Source organism: Chenopodium album, chromosome 1, assembly GCF_948465745.1.
Source record: "Chenopodium album chromosome 1, dcCheAlbu1.1, whole genome shotgun sequence".
Lineage (NCBI taxonomy): Eukaryota > Viridiplantae > Streptophyta > Magnoliopsida > Caryophyllales > Amaranthaceae > Chenopodium > Chenopodium album.
Genome location: NC_137834.1, coordinates 83099204 through 83119947, shown reverse-complemented (window position 1 = coordinate 83119947; position 20744 = coordinate 83099204). Strand labels below are relative to the sequence as shown.

Below are 20744 nucleotides of genomic sequence, written 5' to 3'. Positions count from 1 at the left end.
CGGGTCCTCCGGTAAAAGCTGACACTTTTTTTTAAAAAAATATTGACATTATAAATTTTAACATAAGATTAAAATTATCTGACTCAAAAGTAAGTTGTTAGGACAAGAAAACTGTGAATATTTAGGGTTATACTATGTATGATTTGATGATCCGATAATTCAGGTGACATAGGATAAGAATGATGATTGGACAATTTGTTGGGGGACCATTTCTTTGCTTTGTTACTCCTTTTTTATGGGAAAATTAATATTCAGAAAATCCCAATACAAGATAAGGTGACTCAAATATATTATCCATCTACCTATCCTAGTATAGAAATGCAAGGGCATGATGATTCCTGAGGAGCATCTCTGTTCATCCCAGCTATGCATGGTGCTTAACCTTGTTACGGCCGAGTTTTGGGACGAAAAGTTCTACCACTGTAAAAAAAAAAAAAAAAAACCTACATTTAAATGTAAGTTTTGCGTTAGAACTTAGAAGTGATGAATAATTGGTAAATAAGTTAGGGGGGACAACTGGGGTGGGGGGTATAATCTCACCTTAAAGAGGATGTGAAGAATGTAGATTCGATCATGTCTAAGCTAACAAAATAGATCCCTATGGTAGAGACTGAATTTGATCAACTGAGAGTAGGCATTACTGTTCGGAATTCTCTCTCGGTTATAGACCTAATGCCATTAAGGTCGGGAATGGAATCTTCTTCATCTTCTTCCATGCCTTCCTTAGCAGGGAAGCCTTGTTGCCGAGTTATAATCCACTGTTCAACTACTCCACAATTAACAGCATATTTGACTGCACGCTCCAAGTAATCTTTGTCTGTTATAAGATGTGGTTGCACTGTCAACATCCTCAAGAGAGCTGAAAAGACATAGTAAAAACACTATCAACAAAGGATAACTGATATCATATGAGACAGCAGAAACAAGGACGGCAGATAAAATATAAAGCATTTGTCCAGAAAATCAGAAAATACAATTAATGCCTACTAATGCTAAAACCTAAAGATAAGGATCAACCATTTTTTGTTTGGAGCAAGACCCAATGACAGTACTGCAGAAAGATAGCCAGAAGGCCAATGAAACTATAGTGTTGTACAAGGGCGCAACAACACATCTTAAAACTTTCAAATCTATGATACGGTTTTGGCATGATTTGCATCGAACCCAAGTAGTATTAACCTGAGAGATGCATCTTTCTCCCATTTTCTGGTAGGGTATTAACATGGATGGCTTTTTACAATTGCTTAAAAAATTGGTCTAGATTGACATGACCTTTAGGGCTGCAGAGGCACAGTGCTGTGTCTGATTTTTTTTGGGCTGTAAATATGAATTAAAGTCTCACCCATAAGCTACTTGACTAATGCTAGTCAGCAACAAAAATTAAACAGAGCTACTGCTAAAAATTGGCCAAAAGGCAGCTTCATTTAAGTACATAATGCATTTAATGTTTTAAAGAAGAAAAGATGCATTCATGTGCCGAAAATTCAAGTTTCAGTAGATATACCTGCCACTATGCCATCTCCAGATGCCGACATATCCTGAGTGAAAGGAGACATTGGAGCATCTTCCACTCCAAGAACAGCACCATTATGTTCTTTGGTGTAATAGTGAATCTTAGAAGTCCCATTAGTCACAAACAGAACTTTGAGATTCTCATGCCATAGAGGGGCTATAACATCAGGTTCATAATGCTCAAATTTTAATTTCTTATTATTTTTGGTGTCAAACTCTTCAGAAGGCTTAATTCCACAAAGAAACTCAAGTTCTTGTTTTGTGACTTCAATGACATCTGCAAGGCTCCATACTTGCTGAATGAAAGATTTGGTTTCTTCATTGGAGTGCCAAAGTGGTAAAGGGAGGTTAAGATCATAAAAGATGACACCACCTAATTTCTTTGATAGCTTAAGTGCTCGTATAGTCGCTTTCCTCATATTAGCATCAAGCAAGGAAGTTGTAGTGAAGTAAAACATCTTCGCCTGCATTAATATAAAAATAGAATTTAATCTCAACAGTACATCCTATATAGCACTCAGCATAGAATACTCAAACAAGAAGCAAGAACACACTGAATAGATTCATGTACACACTTGCGCATTACATTGAAAAAATAATAATATTTTTAATAAAGAAGAAGATTAACCTAGACCATACCACCTCAGGCTGCATAAACTAGGTGTGAAAATGGCCAGGTGTTTGGTACAGAAGTATGGAAGATAATGAGTCATATATGCACCACAACCATACTTCATTAAGATTAATATTACTATGTCGAGATAATTAGCTACAAGATACACTAGTGACACACTCACACACCTACTACTACCATGATTTTAACCTTCTGCTAAATATTTTAGAAAGCTTAGTTAACGAATTTAGGTAATAGCTCAAGAAAAATTTAACATTATCAGGGTCTCCCTTTGGTTTTGAGGATAAAAAAGATGGCACAAAAAAGTTTAATTTTAGGTAATAGCTTGCTCAAGTTATGTTTCTTTATATTCCATTATCCTTTATTGGGCCTTGTTGCAGACTTGCAGTTCTATCAGTAGGAGGAAAGAATAGGTACTCTAATGGGATATGGTGGGAGAGAGCGGTATGGTAGAAAGAAGCTTCATGATCTCTATCCTTGAATCCCAACAGTATGCCCCATCAAGTATCTCTTACACCAAATAATCAGCAGAGGACACCTTAATTTTAAATTAAAAAGAATTCTGAATTTGATAAGTTGATCTACATTGTTTGTTTTAAACTCTTATTGATTTCACAAGGTTCTATATATGCTTGAGATATTTCTTCTGATTAATAATTTCCCCTTTTCTGATTTTTCATTAATACATTTTCCTTATAAGACACAGCTCGTACCTTCAGTATGAAAAACAATATATAAGCTGCTTCCAGAAGGGGGGGGGGGGGGGGAATAATAAAAAAATAAAAAGTAGTAGAGGTGTAAGGAAATCTGAACTGGAATGCAAATTCTATGTATATTTCTCAATTTAATCCTTATACTTTGCAGCACTGTAAGGAAAACTTATGTATATTTTAAAAAAATCTTTAAAACAAGGACTTTAATGTATGAACTTAGAGAAAACAGTTAAAAATTAATATAAATAAAAACCAAAATACTGACATTACCTCCTTCAACACATCAATATTGATCTCTGATATTGCCAATGAATCCTCTGCACAAGGTTTGACAGTGGTCGTTCGTAAAGCACCCCTCTTAGCAATCTTCATTTGTGACACAGCTGTCGGTCTTTTATCATCAACACAAACTGACCGTGTTTGAACCTTTTTGACATTTAAGAAATACAGCATGGTCTGCCCATAATCATCATTCCCAAGTTTACCCATGAAAGCAACTCGACCACCCAAGGATGCTAGAGCAATTGCAACACCACCTGCTGAGCTACCAGGAGCCCTAATAAACTTTTCAGGCGCCCACAATGCATCTTTAAGTGCATCATGAATTTCATAATCTATATGCCGATTGGCAGGCCTTCCTGATGGCACAAATGCATGCTGTGCTGCTCCAAAGCAACAAACAAGAGGGGGCCAACCATAAGTGAAGCTTATATCCTCACCATCACCCTTTTCGAATTCCAAATCTATGTCATCATTCTCCTTTTCTTGATCTGCAACATAGACGACCCCCTCTGAATCACTGAATTCCATCTCACTTTCATGGTCATCTACCTTACTGATCTCTTCCTTGATCTTCCTCCCCCTTGTCTTCTTTTCTGTCTTCACTTTTTCCGTACTGGAAGTTGCAGACACAGCTGAAAAAAATTTCATTTCAGCCTTAAGTACCATAACTTCGCATTCATATCATATAAAGTTGAAAGATATCATGCAATAAGCTAGATAACACAGTCGTATACCTTTCTTTGTAGTTCTTCTCTTGGGTTTCTCAGAATTGCTAGCTGATGCTTTATCAGAGACCTCAGGTTCTGAAATAGAACCACTGACTGACAGGTTAGAATCATCATCCTGCAATTCAATATTTTTCTTTTTTCTACCTCGTGTGCTCTTAGTCTTTTTTGTTCCCTCTGGTTCCTTAGATGCCTCGTCTTGAGCTAGAGATGCTGCAATTGCTTTTTTAGATGTTGCTGACAAAACCCATCTATTCGGTAATCTATGTTCTGTAACTAGCATGAATTCTACAGTAGCTAAGAATGGTGCTTTATAGTTCCACCTGAAATTTTTTTCGCCAACTATATAAGGCACTCATCACACTGATATTGCCAAAATTGAGAGGAAATGCAGCACTAAACAGTTTGGAATAAGAGCACTAATCAGACTTACCATGAATAAATGTATCTTGAACCATATGGACTTGCACAATGTTAATTTGTAATACATTAATTATTTAATGCAGAATCAAAACCTGCTAGTAAATCTAGCAAGTATGTGAAGCCAGAAAATACAGTACTTGCTCGGGGTTTCAATAGCAAACATGCTGCTTGCATATTTGTGGTAATTATTTAGAAACGTAGCAGGAACTGCTAATGTTCCCCTACTCACTCATGCTCACTATGTCTCAATTCCCTCTATATATATTGATATGAAGAAATGTAAACTAACATCATCTTAGTCATAGCTCTTATGTTCATTGGAGTCAGTTAGTCTTAAGTTCTTTGATTTTAGGCTTGATGTTCAGCGGATGCACAGTGAGCACTGTGCATACGCTTCCACCATCATATTTTTATGGGAGCACCATGTTAATGGTACTCCATATGCATATGCTCTAATTCCACAAACAAACATGGTTGAGCTCAGATTCATTATGGATAAGGGTCATGTTTGTTTCAGATAAAGTGCATATTCATTCGGGAGCACGAAAACATATAACAACACCCTCCATCCAACATATAACCCTAGGCTAAAACTTCATAGGCTACATTTGGGTAACAACATGACATTCCTTGTTCAACTACAATTATCCAAAATTGAGAACAATCTCTTACAGCCGAGTCCCGAAAAACTAGCATATCAAGCAATAATCACTAGTCAAGCAACACAGATAATAAACAAAATTCTCCTCTGCAATCAGACAATCCCACAAAACCCTCAAGTATTTCAGCCAAACCCAAATAGCAATTAATCAAATAAATAACATATACATACAAGAAAACAATGAAATTGAGTCAAATAATAACTAGCAAAAACAATTGAATTAAAAGAAGGAAAATGAAGAAACCTGGGCAAAGAAAGAAATTGGGTAAAAGAGAGAGAGGCCATTAGAGCAAAGCCTGAAGTAGCAACCTCCAAAGGAGCTCAAATGGCGGTCAGCATATCTGGGGTTTGGAGGAGAGAGAAAGAGAGAAATGGGTTTAGTGGTGTAAGGGTTTAGGAAGAAAATGAAGAAGATGATAGCTTCAAAAACAGAGCGAATGAGAGAGTAGTTAATCAACAATTAGCGGGAGAGGATGAGGTACAACACCTCTTAGAATGAGATTAAAGCTAAATCCAATTTGATAGGTTTTTATTTATTTTTTTAATTTTTTTTTTTTTTTAATTTAACAATCCATTAAAAAAAAAAGTCATACAAATAATACAATCCAACAAAGGTTTCTTCATCAAAGTTACTATCCTTAAGAGCATTCACTAAAATGAGCATAAAAATGCTCATGAACAAAAATATTGTGCAAAAAGCACAATAAAGTTATTACATTAAGGTTAATTACCACCCAAAAATGTAACCATTTTTTAACTAACCATCTGTTTAATTTTTTATTTTAAATTACCACCCTTTAAATTAAATAAATGCTCAGATTACCACCCATTTTTCGTATGTAGGCCCCACCTAACACTTATTTTGACCCTTTTGACTGATTTTTTTTCCCCCGATTTTTCTCTTTTAAAACGCTCTCTAAACTTTAATTCACATTTCTTTCACCAAATTATACCAAATTTCAAAGAGAAAAATGTGAATTGAAGTTAAAATTTAAAGAGAAAAATCGGGGAAAAAATCAATCAAAAGGGTCAAAATAAGCGTTGGGTGGGGCCCATAGACGGAAAATCCATCGGATTTTTTAAATGGGTGGTAATCTTAAATGGGTGGTAATCTAAGCATTTATTTAATTTAAAGGGTGGTAATTAAAAAAAAAAAAAAAAAAAAAAAAAAAAATTAAACGGGTGGTTAATTCGAAAATGGTTACATTTTTGGGTGGTAATTTAAAATTTTTCCTTACATCAATGAGCAATTTGAGAAATGCTCACGAGCAAAACCAAAATGCTCATACGATGAGCAAAAAAACATTGGACCCTCATTAAAAACAAACTGCTAAATCTTTTTTTACTTTCTCCACCATGCCGTTTTTTGAAAGCACATAGAATACCGAACCATCCAAAGGATTTGAATGGTGTGAAAGAAAAAAAAAAGTAGCTTACTAATTAAATCCACTGTTTAAGAATATTATTGTCATTTTTATGACAATAAAACCATAAAGTTTAACAATAATTTTCTTAAACAATATATTGACAATTTTACTAATTATTATTTACATCATTATTTAAATATATTTAGATTTTAATTGCTCAAAAACATGATTTATAATAGTATTACTTCATTACACAAAATAATTAATATGAAGCTATTCAAAAAAATAAATAAAAAAATAAAAAATTAATATGAATATGGTGATGTATATAGAGAGAAATGTTGGTGGGATATTGAAAAAAGTAAGAGAGAGAACGGTGAGGAATTTTTTTATTTTTTTTTTTTATTTTTTTTTTTTATCATTCGTGGGATAAAAATATAACCACAAAAATGCTCATGACAAGAGGGGAGAGAAAGTGGATAGAGAGATAATGAGGAAGTGTTTTTTTTTTCCTCATTGTAGTGAATACTCTAAATAGATTTTGCACTGTATTTCCCTTGCACATATCACTTAAATAAAACTTTTTCGGAGAGATGATCTCATGATAATCGAATAGACTCATACAGTACTTTTCCTATAGATTTTTTTTTTTTGGAGTCAATTGAGGATGTGTTTGGAGAAAATTTTATTCAAGTTTCGGGCCTTTTGGGTTAATTTCGAGTCAAGTCAATTTGAGTTTCCATTTTAACTCATGTCTAGTATTAATACGAGTATATATAAGTTTTTCACATTATGTGAGATACTCCTTTCAATCCTAATTGTTTTGCTTCATAACCACCATATTATACTTTATTAAGTTTTTTTTTCACAACAAGGAAGATTTGTATAAGCCTAAAGGCTAATAGGTAGAGAACTGCAGTTCTTAGTACAAAAGTAGAGATAAAAGGAGTTGCTATTAAGATGTAGGCTAGCATCTCCTAACTTAGAATAGAAAGCATAAAAGTTGTTAATAATAGCCGTAAACAGAGATGGAAAAATGTTACAATCAGGCATGTTCCCAGAAGCTTGCTTCTTCATACAGTTGAGATTAGTTGCGTTTTGGATCTTTGGCGAAAGCATCAGCCACAGGTTTTGGAGGGTAGTAGTAGTACTTCAGATCATCATCTGTCATTTGTGCTCCCATCTTGGCAAGGCCATGAGCAACAGCATTGGCAGGACGTTTGGCGTGAAGAAAGACAACAATCCAATCCTCTTCAAGCATTCTCTTGATATCTTGGATAATCATACCCAGCTCATGATGGAGAAATTCTTCGGCATTTTCCAGCATCTTGCATAAAGCTTCAGCATCTGTCTCCAGTTCAAGGTGGTGCAGATTAAAATTTTTGGCAGCAATTAAACCTTCCCTTATAGTTACCAATTCAGCAGCCTCTGGGGAAATGGCTCTCAGCTTCAGAGTAAACCCAACCAGCCACGAACCATCATCATTTTGAATTGCACCTCCCCCACCAGCCTTGTTTTCATTCTTCTAGCTTCCATCAGTATTCAGTTTCTTATACCCCATTTGAGGCATCTTCCACATTGTTGGAGCATCAGAATTTATCAGGATTCCATTTCTTGTCTGCAAAATTTTGTTGTTAAGGTACAAATCGTTGCTGAATTTTGCAAATATATTTTGAATTCTGCTCATTGATTTCTCAAAGACTGTTGTGTTCCTGTAATTCCACAAATGCCAAATACCAATTGCAAAGATGTTTTTCCAATCCTTGGTTTGATTGAGGTTAAAATAAACCCAATCCCACCACTGATTGTTTTGAAATTGATTTAGATAATTTCTTTAGCACAATCAATTTTACTAAACACAATGTTCCAAAAACCCGAGGAAGAATGACAATCCCTAAAAAGGTGGAGATGATTTTCATCAGCACCACCACATCTAACACAAATCGGGTCGAAATTGGGAATTTTTTGTTTCAAACGCACACCAGCAGGGAGAATTGAGTGATAGAGTATAAAAACATATTCCTGGGCCTCAACCATCAGTTTAAGCTTTTGGTTGAGATGGTCCTCTAACATGGTATCAGAGCCAGCGTGACACAAAGGTCACGGGTTCGAATCTCATCCACCTCCACTTTCAAATGGAATATTAAGCGCTGGGTATGAGGAGGGCCCATGCTGCATCCACACTTCTAGCCCAAACGGGCTCTCGTGTGAGGGGGAGTGATAGAGTATAAAAACATATTCCTGGGCCTCAACCATCAGTTTAAGCTTTTGGTTGAGATGGTCCTCTAACATTGAGTGAACAACATTCCAAATTAGCATTTTATACTTGAAGGGAATTTGAATGAGCCAAATTTTCTTCCAATTGAAATTGAGGGAATTAGAAGCAAGGTGAGAAAGGGTAGAAATTGCATAAGAAGATTTGATACTGAAATCACCATTTTTGGAGTGTCTCCACCTTATTCTATCGTGTGGAAAAGCAATGGTAGAAAGGGGGGTGGCTAGGATTTTTTGTTGAATATAAGAGGGAAGCAAATGAGCAATTTCACAGAGATTCCATTTCCCAAAGTGAATAATATTACTTACACACCAGTGAGCTAGATCAGGGGGAATGGAGAGAGTAGTAATATTACATAAAGGTTCTTCCCCCACCCAAGTGTGATACTAAAGAGAGGTTGAACGACCATTACCAATGGTGCAGATCAAGCCCTATCTAAGAATATTTCTGCCTTTTAAAATATCTTTCCAGATTGTGGAAGAGGAAGGATGGATTGAAATTGATGAAAAATGAAAATGGAAGGGCATAAAGTAATTTTCTGAGAAAAATTGTGGGCCCTATAAACATTTATGATACATGGGGAACACCTTATATGGAAATGAGCATACACAAGGAATATTCCAAATTTGAGCGTTTCATTTTATTTGCAATATTTTGACTTTTACACTTGTCGATTTATAGTTAAAATTAGGTTAAACCCTGTGCAATAGATGCACGGATTTAACTAATTATTACAACAAAACTAGTGTGTGGCCCGGGCTTTGCCCCGGTGATACTTTGAATAATTTCGTTTTTATATTAGACGGTTTAAAAGACGTACTTCATAATTTTTTTTACGTGGTAAATTTGAAAACAATGACAACAATACCTCATTTTGGATTTTTTTTTGGTTTTATATTACATTATAATACTTGTACTATATGTATTTATACATAAATGTGAAAACATAGATTATAATTTAATTCTAGCTAAGATGGCAATGCATGTGGTTTTTATTCAATGAAGTTTAGGTTCGAATTTCTTTGCATGCATTTTTAATTTAATTTGGATAATTGAATGATGATGTGGCATGATGGTAGAGATTGTTGAATGATGATGTGGCGTAATACGGGTGTAAAAAAGGGTTCGTGTGACACATACACAATTTTATAAACGTCTTTTAATATATAGTATATAGATTATAAAAAGGGTATAAAAATATAAGGACTCGATAGACCAATTATAGTATTTAGATACAATCTTTCGTTAGAGTAAGAATACTTTATTTGTAAGCAAATACTTTTGAGGAATTTTTTTTTAATATGATGCTGTCAAGAATCTCTTTCAGTTTCGCATTTAGTAATATGTAATAGATTAATACATTTACACAGATCTAGCAAGGTTGCACTCAATTATACTTTACTTATCAGTCACTAAATACGATAATAAAATTTCGCGAATAAAGGCAGGTGTCAACATGTTACAAGTACATAGTACAACAAAATAAAAGATGTATTACTTTCGGGTCAGAATTTTATCTGAGGCAGTAAGGCCAATTGGTCATATAAATGGAATTTCCAATTACATGGAATTATAAATTTTCCAAAGAATGTGCATTTCCCATATTCAAGCAAACGAGACCTTAGAGCACCCACACTGGGTGACTCAAGAGTCAAGACCTTCCCTACAACACACTCTTTCTTATTTTGAGCTAGCTTACCATTGTGAAAGGTGACTCATGGGATGAGGTTCCTCCCTATTCCAAGTCACTGACAACCTCGGCACACGAGCCCAGTGACAAACAAGGAGAAGACAAGTGGCAATTTTTATATTTTCATTTAATTTTTTTGTCCAAAATTAACATAAAACAATTTTTTTAGTTGTAGTGAGCTAGCTCACCATTGTGAAAAAAGTAAATGAGTGACTCAAGTTAGTGAAATATGATGTGGAAGAAGTAAAATTGGAGAGAGAAATTGTGAGCTACTCCACCAGTGTGGATGCTCTTAATAGTCCGTGGATGTAGTAGATGCAAATCATGCATGCATCAATATCCCAGTTACCTAGCTTGTCCTTTTATTTTTATTTCAGTTTATGTCTGCGTTTATAATAAGTTGTTAGATTTATTGTAATTGAATGAGAAAGAAGTTGAGCAAGTTTAGCCCCAAATCTTAAGACTTGGAGTGATATCATCATCTTGAGTCTCAAAACTTATGTTTAAGACTTCCCGTATTTTTCTTCTTAAATCTCAAGCAAGTCTCAAGTTGAGTCTTGAAATTCCAAGACTCAACTTACACTTGAGATTGGAACCCACCTCAATTTTATTTTTATTATCCTTTTTTTTTTTTGTCATATATTTGAGTCTTAGGGCTAAAGGGATAAATTTGGGCAAGTCTTGGTGAGTCTTAACGAGAACTTAATGACACCATTTTCAATGGGGACCATCATAAATGATGTCACATCCAAATATCAGAAATAGGTTATATATATAAAAAAAAATAGGTTAAATATATCAGATATTAAAAAATGGAGTCTTTGCCTCACCTTGTCACCATTGATGAATGAAGTATCACTGCAGAAAAACACAGGATAGTCTGAATTGCTGTTAAGCAGTAATAGATGAATCGGAAGATCCCAAGAACTGCAGATAGAGTTCATAGAGTTCATACAGATTCATAAGGCAAGATCCTTCAATACGCAATTCAAGAGAAGACTGAGACACGATGCTCAAAACAAGTGCAAGGCCATTCCCTGGTGCCGGCAACCCCTCCCCAACTTTTACTTCTTTTTAAGTTGTCATGTCTCTCAATCTCTTTTTGCATCATATGCCTTTTTTTTTTTTTTTAAATCTCTCTCTATTTTGTCACTCATATACAAATTTATCTTGCAATAGTATACTATATTGTCCATTTAATAAACTAAACTAAACTTGGTGTAATGGTAAAGATTGTACCTTCCAACCTTAAGGCTAGATGTTAAGTGTGGGGACGACTTACGTTTTCCCCCTCACTCTCAAGTTCTTCTCCTTACCTTTTTTTTTAAAAAGTCATTTGATAAACAATTTTCATTTATTGACGTTACAAAACTGGGCCTTGCTCATTGGATTAGTGCTGTCACTAGTCAAGTCCAATTGCTTATAGTAGCATAGCTGCATAGAGCCGTTTGAGCGTTCTCTATTCTCTACTCCATAACCCAAAGCTCTATTTCTACCAATCAAAACCACCGGACCACCCACTAGCCCCGCACCCCACTGCACCCTCTTGCCTCTTTAAAGGTTTTCTCTTTCATTTTCAAAGGTTAGTCAATTTTGCAAAATCAATTTTTTTTTTTTTTATTAATGTTGTTGTAAATTTACTTGTTGATTGTTGTTATAGTTATTTTGTGATGTGGGTGTTTGTAATTTTAGTCTGTAGTGGAAAATTTATAATCGATTTCTAATTGAATGATTTCAATTTTTTTTAAAATCTTTTTCTTGGGGGTGTAAATTTGATTGTAATTTTTGATTGAAATTGTAGTTGTTATGTTACTTATACAGTTATATGGTGTGTATGATTACTTGTGATTTACAACAAAATCAAGGTTCATTATTTCATTTAATGTTTCATCATTACTTATGTAATTAGGATAATGCTAATGGAGAAGGCAATGTATGTTATTGAGGAATTTTGCATCAACAAAAAAATGTGTTTAAAAGTATTTTTTGTAAGTAATTTAATAATGAAGGAGAAGAGATTATATGTTTTGCTGAGTTGAGTGCATCTTAATTTGACAATTCTCTTTCAATCTATCAATTTAATTGTTTTGTTTTGTTTTGTTTTTTTTTTTTTTTTTTTTTTTTTTTTTTTTTTTTTTTTGTTTTTGTATATGCTCTTTATTATCGAATATAATGCTCAATTTCTGTTCATTACATGACATTGTGCTCTGACAATCCCTTTTGATGATTTTGATAGAGGCATTATAGTCATGTTGAATGTGCTTAAGCAGCTGAAATCAACCCAATTAATCTGGAAGGATATTTCAAAGTATGGTAGAGGTAAAGCAAAATTGTCCTTGTATGAATTCTTCTATCCTTTAATCTGCAGATAAACAGTTAGACTCCAAATTTATTCCATTGCTCACTAGTTGGGGAAGTCTGAGATATAATGTATCTACGTTTTTGCACAATTATATACTTGTTTTCATGTTCATCGAAAGCTAAGATCTAAATCGGCGATCTGGATATCACTAGGGCTCTTAGATAGGATCACTGATAAAATGATCATATATTTTCCTTTTTTTTTTGTTTTCCACTTAATATTTGTGCAGTGCCTGATAGGATAATGGAATGCCCTTATGATTTATGCTATAATTAAAAGGTTTCTATTTCTAAAAGTAAATGGATGTTAATATGCACTTATGAAGCTATGTGGTTTTGCAGCTTCATCACTTTCTTTCCTTCACTCATCAGCAGAAGCCTCATTTGAAGTTTGTTCCAAGGAACATGAAGTCGTAATTGCACTCGGGAGCAATATAGGAGATAGAATAGAAAATTTCAACCAAGCTCTGCACCTAATGAAGAAATTAGGCATAAACATCACAAGACATGGTTGTTTATATGAGACAGATCCTGCCTATGTGACTGATCAACCCAAGTTTCTTAACTCTGCTGTGAGAGGCTTTACAAAACTTGGGCCTCAAGAACTATTAGGGATGCTGAAGAAAATTGAGAAGGATATGGGTCGAACTAATGGAATAAGATATGGCCCTAGGCCGATTGATTTGGATGTGCTATTTTACGGGAAGTTCAGGGTAAGAACTGAGAATCTCATAGTTCCCCATGAACGGATATGGGAGAGACCATTTGTGATGGCTCCATTAATGGACATAATTGGGAATGATGTAGAAAATGACACAATTGCTTCTTGGCATTCATTATCAAATTTTTCTGGTGGACTATTTGAAGCATGGGAAAAACTTGGCGGAGAATCACTTATTGGGAAGGATGGAATGAAAAGAGTTTTGCCAGTTGGAAATCACATGTGGGATTGGTCTCAGAAAACCTCTGTAATGGGAATCTTGAATTTGACTCCCGATAGCTTTAGTGATGGAGGGAAGTTTCTATCTGTGAAAAGTGCAGTTTCTCAAGTTAGTCAGTTGATCTCGGAAGGCGCTGATATAATTGACATTGGGGCTCAATCCACAAGGCCAATGGCAACTAGGATTTCTGCTGAGGAAGAACTAGAAAGATTAGTCCCTGTCTTAGAAGCTGTTAAGGAGATAATTGAGGAAGAAGGAAGAATTTTATCTGTGGACACTTTTAATTCAAAAGTTGCCTTTGAAGCTGTGAAGAAAGGGGCACACATTGTGAATGATGTCTCTAGTGGAAGACTGGATCCTGAGATGTTCAACGTGGTTGCAGGCCTTAAAGTGCCTTATATTGCAATGCATATGCGAGGAGATCCTACTTCGATGCAAAATACTGAAAACTTGACATATAATGATGTTTGCGAGCAAGTGGCTTTAGAGTTGAGCTCTAGGATCATGGATGCTGAATCAGCAGGGATTCCTGCTTGGAGGATAATTATCGATCCAGGCATTGGATTTTCGAAGAATACAAATCAAAATCTGGAACTTCTTTCAGGTTTGAAAAGATTACGGCAAGTGTTGGCAAAGAAGAGTCTGGCCTTGTCTCATAGCCCTTTACTAATTGGTCCTTCAAGAAAGAAGTTTTTGGGTGAGATTTGCAATCGTCCTGTAGCAACTGATAGAGATCCAGCTACTGTCGCTTCCATCTCTGCTGGAGTTTTGGGCGGTGCAAACATAGTTAGAGTACATAATGTTAGGGATAACCTTGATGCTGTCAAGTTATGTGACGCTATGCTTAAAAAGGGGGATAGTTAACCATTTTTAGGTACTTAAAGGGTTTGTTTTCATGTTTCTCTTATATCTCTGTGCCTATAAAAAAATAGGCTGTAACAAATTGTATACCATTGTCAGCAGTAACAAATTTAGATAAATTGACTTATGTTTGGCCTTAGTAAATCATATATCATACAACTATTGCTCATAATGATTTGCAGATTTCAAGGTTATTTTATCCTTGAGTTCTTATATTCTTTGCATGTATGAAATAGGAGATCCTACTGTTATGCAAAATGCCAACAGCTTGAAATATGGCGATAATTGTAAGCAAATGTTTGTTGCTTCAAAGTTGAGCCCTAGAGTTACAAATGCATTATTAATTAGTTATTAAGAAATTCTTCTAGGGGGTGATACTATTTTCTTACACTAGATTTACCCAGAATATGCAGAATTCGGAACTTTAGCCTAGGCTCAAGAAAACAAGATAACAGATGGGAAAGAAGAGTTGGGTCGGGTCTTCAAGAAGAGTATTTAGATGAAGTCTGCAATCACCCTGCAGCTATGTAAAGATCCATCAACTATTGCTTCTACCACTGCAACGCTGCTAGAGTTCATAATGCTTCAGTGATACATGCATACAGCCTCATGCTGTCAATTTATTAATTTACGATAGATGCTATATAGTTAGTGATGATATACTTGACAAACCATGATCTTTGGCACCGCAGATCTGAGCCATAAGCCCATGACACAAGATCTCCACAAGTAAATATATAAATGCTGATAAAAGTATACATAGAGGAATAGAGATAAGTACTTTAACATTGCAAGTGTGTGCAGGGAGTTTATAACAAGGGTAGACGAGCTGAATGTTCAGTGTCTCCCAAGAGACCAGGTCATTCAAGCCCATATGCTGGCGTCCCAAGCTGGTTTGGTGCTTGGTGGGCATGAGGTGCTGTGGAAGCTAGCCGCTAACCTCTTCCCTGATAGCTCTAGTATTCAAAGCCCGAGTGTGGGTGTTATTAGTATGTTATCTATGGAAACTATGTCTGTAAACTTTAGCTATTCTGAGCTTCTAGCTCCCCTAACTACTACTGCTACTATCCCTGCTTCTACTTTGTGCCTTGATGGGCCTTAATTAATCTATTCCCCCCTTTTTAACCCCCCCCCCCCCCCCCCCCAAAAAAAAAAATAAAAAAAAGGAAAGGAAAAAAAAGGAATAGAGATTCAAATAGGCTTGATGCTTCATGTCATTTGGCTTGGGTGGTTACAATGGTTAACTATATACTGCAGGTTTGGCACCTTATGCCATTCGACTAGTGTGGTTTGTACTGTTCTATTTTACATAGTACTAACTATAGAAAGCAAAGACATTTCTTAAATAAAACATACTGTATCCATAAAATGAGACCATTTTGAATTATCTCCATCAAAAATCAAAATATACGGCCTTAGCACGCGCCCTTTTTTTTCCTGTCACCTTTGATTATTCTTTCATTCATCAATCCATCAACATTGACCTAATGCACAAGAGATTATCATTCTTGCTAACTGGTGTGGTGAAACACCCCAACCGCTAAAGACGCTAGCCACAATCTTTCCGGGAAAATACAAATGCTTCCCTCCCTAGCATGATGCTGGGGACAGGAGAAAGATAACAGGTGCAGTGCACATTAGATTGTCAGACACCTCCTTTTTAAACTATAGGTGCAAAACAGTTTCATTCATCACTAAAGCCGTTGTTTATACATCTATCCAGCAATCTCTAGAAGAAAATCACTTTGCAAAACACTTCCATTTATCACTAAAGCCGTTCTTTATACATCTATCTAGGCGATCTCTAGAAGCAAAATCACAAGTAAAAGTGTGTCTGATGATGTCAAAACAGCTCTCTGTCTATATTTCTCTCCAAGTAAAAGAAGTTCGTGAACTATCAACTCTGATTCTGCTGTAAGACCTCTGCTTCAGCCTTAGCCATGGGGTCATCCTCTTTTTCCCCTTCTCGATCCTCGGCCAATTTCTTTCTGTGCAATTCCTCAGCTGCTTCTATTGAAGCTTTGTGCTCAGCCTGGAGACGTTGCATTTCTTCTTCCATCTGCTGTCTCTCAAACCATGTATCAGCGTCCGCCCAAACTGCAGACAAAGTTTACACAGGTTAATTATAAGACAACAGAATAATAAGTCATGCTGCTGATTGCCTATGTGATTCTCAAAACAATAAGGAATAGAGCAATAAAGATAATGCAAACAACAAGCACTTCAAATAATTTTCAGCTGATACAAAAGTCTAGGTATGTGTAACTAGCTGCATAAAAGTAGTAATCATGCTACAAGAGGAAGAGACTATAGCATTGGAAAGCATCAAAAACACCCCTCAATCCTCCTCCCACCCCTTTTCACATCAGAGGCTAAACACTGAGTGTTGCTAAACATTCACAGAATGAGCTGTGTAAAACAAACGATCTTGCTAAACACTGAGTTAAAACTCTCCCCCGACATAATAAAGGCTTTAGATACCAAATTTTAGCAGCAGGATTTGTGCGGTCTTCTTTTGATTTTGATTAATTACTTCTATTCTGAAGTTCTAAAATATATTGATAGGAAATTATCGATTAATCAGTAAACTGGTGAATTATACCCCCTCAGGCAGCATTATGACAAGTGCTGTTTGTGATAAACAGATAATCATGATTATCAATGTCTTTTCACAGCTGTTATGCTGTTTTCTCACATATATATCTCCAAAATTTATTGGTGGTGCTACACTATGATGCACAGAAACCGGCACATTTCTCGTTACAGAGCAATTGGACTTGGAAAGATATCCAAGAGAAACCTCTTCTATAGAAACACAATTTTTTTTTCCTTCTTGGCTATTTAAAGTCTCAAATCAACTAATACCTTCAGATAGAACTATACTATCTACAATACCTTCCTTATCTATGTATTGCTGCCAATAACAGACCAAAGATTTCCGTTCTTCTAAGCATAGGCAAAATAATTGATTTATTGTTCAATCTATGTAATTCTACAATTCCTCATTGTCTGAAACTGTGTTCTCAAGCTTTCCTGTTTTTGTTCCAGTGTAACACAGGTTCTACATATTGGGCAAATCGTATCGAACAACCCTCACACAGTATTTGCCAGTGAATTAGATATCAAAGCATTAACTGTTTGCAAGTTTCAACCTTGAAAAATAAACACAATCATCTATTTGCATAAATGTCATATGCTCTTGATATGAACATCTTGGCACATTCATGCTGACAACACAAGCACACATCCTAGAACAAGATTGCAGATTGATCATGGCTGATGAAATCGCGGTATTTGTCAACATTAATAGCCATCACCCTCTCTCCCTCTCTACTAAATTCAGGATAAACCGTTCTCTATCTCATAGTTTTGGCACAAATTTAAGCTCAACCCCTCCTCAAGAATTGTAATACTAAGCAATTAAAAACCACCAAAATCAATGCCTAACTCAGAAGCAATATTCATCCAAATTACAATCACCCCTCTTCCCCAACAAACAAACCCCACAACATAAATTACAACAACCAAACCCTCAAAATTGTGAAAACAAAAATAAACCCACAAATTACAGCTACATAAATTCAACAATCAACAACAAAACCCACAAAATAAAAAAGAAAAATTCAGACTAAAATTAGGGTTTCAGAACAAAAAAAAGAGAAAGAAAAGAGGGAACATACTAGGTTGAGCAGCCCATCCTTGTTCACCACCCTTAATCTTCTCAGGAAGAGCGTAATTAACAGTAAGAACACGACCATAAAGCTCAGCACCATCCATGTTATCCATGGCAGCAGAAGCATCTTCTCTCTCCAAGAAAGTAACGAAACCAAAGGATCTGTGTTTCTGGGTAGCTTGATCAAGTGGGGTTTTGACATCTTTGATTTCACCAAAAGGGATGAATGCGGCATGAAGAATGGATTCGTTAACTTCCTCTGCTAATCCTCCAACATACAGTGTGTTCTTCTGCATTCCTGGTTGATTCATCATTGTCTCTTCCTTTTCTCTCTCTTCTCCTTCTTTCTTTTTGTGTGTTCGCTGCTGTGAAGAGTGAACACTGCATATAATTGCTACGGAGTAATTTGCAATGGAATTGGTTTTGTTGAATCGGGTGTCGTAAGTTTTGTTTTAGAGTTATACTGTATGGCCTGTTCTGATACGATCTGATACCATTATTTGCTCTAATAAGTTCAATTTAGTTTAGCTCTAATAAATTCAATTTAGTTTAGCTCTAATAATTTCAATTCAGTTCAGCTCCTAATTTCTTCCTCTTACTCCATCCGTGTTTTTTTAAGTGTTACCCTTTGACCAGCACATAATTTTAGTCATTTTAATTGATTTAAATAAAATAAGAGGTAAGTGGGGTAGTTGGAGTATTAAAAAATTGTAAAAGTAAGATAGTGGGGTTAATATTTTATTGAAACGTAATGAATGTGAGAGGAAAGATATAATAAAAAAATAGTACTGAGTTTGGGTGGAGACCATGAGAAGAGAGATATATGATATTTTAATGTAGCTTTTTGCCAAAAAAGAAAGTGTAACACTTAAAAAAACACGGCTGAAAATAGGAAGTGTAACACTTACAAAAAAAACGGAGGGAGTATAAAATACTTAGTTCAGTTCAGTTCAGTTCAACTCTAATCAGTTTAGTTTAGTTCAGTTCTAATCAGTTCAGTTCAGTAAATAGTTCTAATCAGTTCAGTTCAGTAAATGAGAACATGCCCTATGGGCCTGTTCACATTTACTGAACTGAGCTGAACTGAACTGATTGGAGCTGAACTGAACTGATTGGAACTGAACTGAACTGAACTGAACTGAACTGAGCTGAAATGAATATTTATGAGAGAGAGAAATCAAGAGCTGAACTGAACTGAACTGATTGGAGCTGAACTGAACTGAAATTAAGTAAATGTGAACAGGCCCTATATCTTGTTAACTAGTTGAAGTCTCGTGTATTCCGTTTTTATTATAGGAAAAATGGAATCTAATAATCCCACCTTTAGTCGGTCTTATAAGACAAGTGTCGAATTTTAATTGGTTTATTCTAAATTATAGTAATTAAAAAAAATTAACTAAAAAAAAAAACCAAAACAGCCCCGAGACTAGCCCAAACACGCCCCAACCCCAGCCTCGCAACCCAACCTACCCCTCTAAGGCGTCAGAAACCACTGTCATCGCCACTCTTATCGCCCGAAAGGCCCCCATCCCCGCCCCTCCATATCACTGTCATAGACTCATAGCAAAGAGAAGGTGATTTCATCATTTTTGCTCCATCGATCGGAGAACAAAGCGAAGAAATACTTGGCCCTACAAAGCGCGAAAGAATGAAGGTAATACTAAAATTCATTGGAGGAAGAAGAATTGAAGGTTTCGACGCAATGGGGAGAGAGAATTGGAGGTTTCGGTGCAATGGAGGAAAGAGAATCGGGTTCATGGAAGAGGCGAAGGAGGATGTTGTCGGTGGAAGCATCGTCGAAGCTGCCTAAGATCGGCGAAGAGAGGCGTTGAACGGAGGAATTGGCAGCGGAGTTGAGGCGGGTGGAGCTATTGATGCGGTGCCACAACCATTCTTTATTTTTATTGGGTTTGAGGGTGGTGTTTTCCAAGTAGTTAGGTGGTTGTGGGTTGTTGATGTTGGTTGCGATGGTGTATTTGTTGCCGGTGGTAAAGTGGGAAGAGGTGAGCAGCTGGTGTAGTGCATGAGGGTGCAGGGGTGGTGTTGGTGGTGGACTGGTGGCCAAGAAGAGAAACTAAGAAAAATTAAGGAAAAAAAAAAAGAATTAACCTGTTTAACAGGTTGAAGGTCAAAGGGATCGTTAGTGGAATATCCCTGTCAAAGGTGAGATTGTTTCTGAAATTTCAAAAGGTGAGATTGTTTATGGAAGACAGAGAAAAGATAGGATTATTAGTTTTCATTTTCCCTTTACTAAATGTCTATATTTATAAAGATTTACTCCCTCTGTTTTTAAATACTTTCTCCATTTCTCCATGTGCGGAGTTTTAGGAGAAATCGGAAAAAGTAATAAAATATGGAGGTAGTGGAGTAGTTGAGAAAATAAAAAATTGTAAAAAGCAAAAGTAGTGGAAGAATAGGAGGAGAGAGAGTATTATGTTGGGTCCACTAAGTGTGAGAAATGAATTAAATATTGTAAAAGCTTTCCATAAAAAGAAATTGAGCAAGTATTTAAAAACGGCTGAAAAAGGAAAGTGGAACAAGTATTTAAAAACGGGAGTACAATAATATGTAATTCAACAATTCTTGTATAAATATACTCTATAAAAAAAGTATGGTTGATAAAGAG

General features: G+C 35.7%; 3 protein-coding genes across 5 annotated transcripts; 1 reads left to right on the top strand and 2 right to left on the bottom strand.

The window, feature by feature from the left end:
• On the bottom strand, nucleotides 1-5366 carry LOC145558840 (fructokinase-like 2, chloroplastic). 2 transcript variants are annotated; one of them, XM_081620188.1, is made up of 6 exons: nucleotides 5195-5366; nucleotides 3876-4189; nucleotides 3130-3773; nucleotides 1505-1976; nucleotides 541-859; nucleotides 1-443 (listed from the first exon to the last, which is right to left on the bottom strand). In XM_081620188.1, exons 1-5 carry the CDS (start codon nucleotides 5233-5235, stop codon nucleotides 621-623), a joined length of 1710 nt encoding a protein of 569 aa, XP_081476314.1. In that variant the 5' UTR covers nucleotides 5236-5366; the 3' UTR covers nucleotides 1-443; nucleotides 541-620. The 2 variants fall into 2 exon arrangements, with proteins under 2 accessions (XP_081476314.1, XP_081476322.1); XM_081620196.1 differs by having other exon boundaries at nucleotides 1-420.
• A 1284-nt stretch (nucleotides 5367-6650) lies between these two features.
• On the top strand, nucleotides 6651-14589 carry LOC145558824 (folate synthesis bifunctional protein, mitochondrial-like). 2 transcript variants are annotated; one of them, XM_081620177.1, is made up of 3 exons: nucleotides 6651-7956; nucleotides 12519-12601; nucleotides 12986-14589. In XM_081620177.1, the coding sequence occupies exons 2-3, from the start codon at nucleotides 12532-12534 to the stop codon at nucleotides 14446-14448; spliced, it is 1533 nt and encodes a 510-aa protein (XP_081476303.1). In that variant the 5' UTR covers nucleotides 6651-7956; nucleotides 12519-12531; the 3' UTR covers nucleotides 14449-14589. The 2 variants fall into 2 exon arrangements, with proteins under 2 accessions (XP_081476303.1, XP_081476295.1); XM_081620169.1 differs by lacking the exon at nucleotides 6651-7956 and adding an exon at nucleotides 11647-11864.
• Nucleotides 14590-16102: 1513 nt separating this feature from the next.
• On the bottom strand, nucleotides 16103-18518 carry LOC145618886 (uncharacterized). The gene is made up of 2 exons (XM_081673530.1): nucleotides 18126-18518; nucleotides 16103-16542 (listed from the first exon to the last, which is right to left on the bottom strand). The coding sequence occupies exons 1-2, from the start codon at nucleotides 18430-18432 to the stop codon at nucleotides 16343-16345; spliced, it is 507 nt and encodes a 168-aa protein (XP_081529656.1). The 5' UTR covers nucleotides 18433-18518; the 3' UTR covers nucleotides 16103-16342.
• Nucleotides 18519-20744: the final 2226 nt, after the last annotated feature.

What these genes read in the sequence shown, in the direction of transcription:
- LOC145558840 (XM_081620188.1), bottom strand. Translation starts at nt 5,235, where the DNA reads ATGGCCTCTCTCTCTTTTACCCAATTTCTTTCTTTGCCCAG. An exon ending in GAGAAGAACTACAAAGAAAG is followed by an intron (nt 3,774 to 3,875) that starts GTATACGACTGT and finishes AATTTTTTTCAG; the next exon opens with CTGTGTCTGCAACTTCCAGT. An exon ending in ATATTGATGTGTTGAAGGAG is followed by an intron (nt 1,977 to 3,129) that starts GTAATGTCAGTA and finishes ATATTAATGCAG; the next exon opens with GCGAAGATGTTTTACTTCAC.
- LOC145618886 (XM_081673530.1), bottom strand. Translation starts at nt 18,432, where the DNA reads ATGATGAATCAACCAGGAATGCAGAAGAACACACTGTATGTTGGAGGA. An exon ending in AGGATGGGCTGCTCAACCTA is followed by an intron (nt 16,543 to 18,125) that starts GTATGTTCCCTC and finishes CTTTGTCTGCAG; the next exon opens with TTTGGGCGGACGCTGATACA.
- LOC145558824 (XM_081620177.1), top strand. Translation starts at nt 12,532, where the DNA reads ATGTTGAATGTGCTTAAGCAGCTGAAATCAACCCAATTAATCTGGAAG. An exon ending in TATTTCAAAGTATGGTAGAG is followed by an intron (nt 12,602 to 12,985) that starts GTAAAGCAAAAT and finishes GTGGTTTTGCAG; the next exon opens with CTTCATCACTTTCTTTCCTT.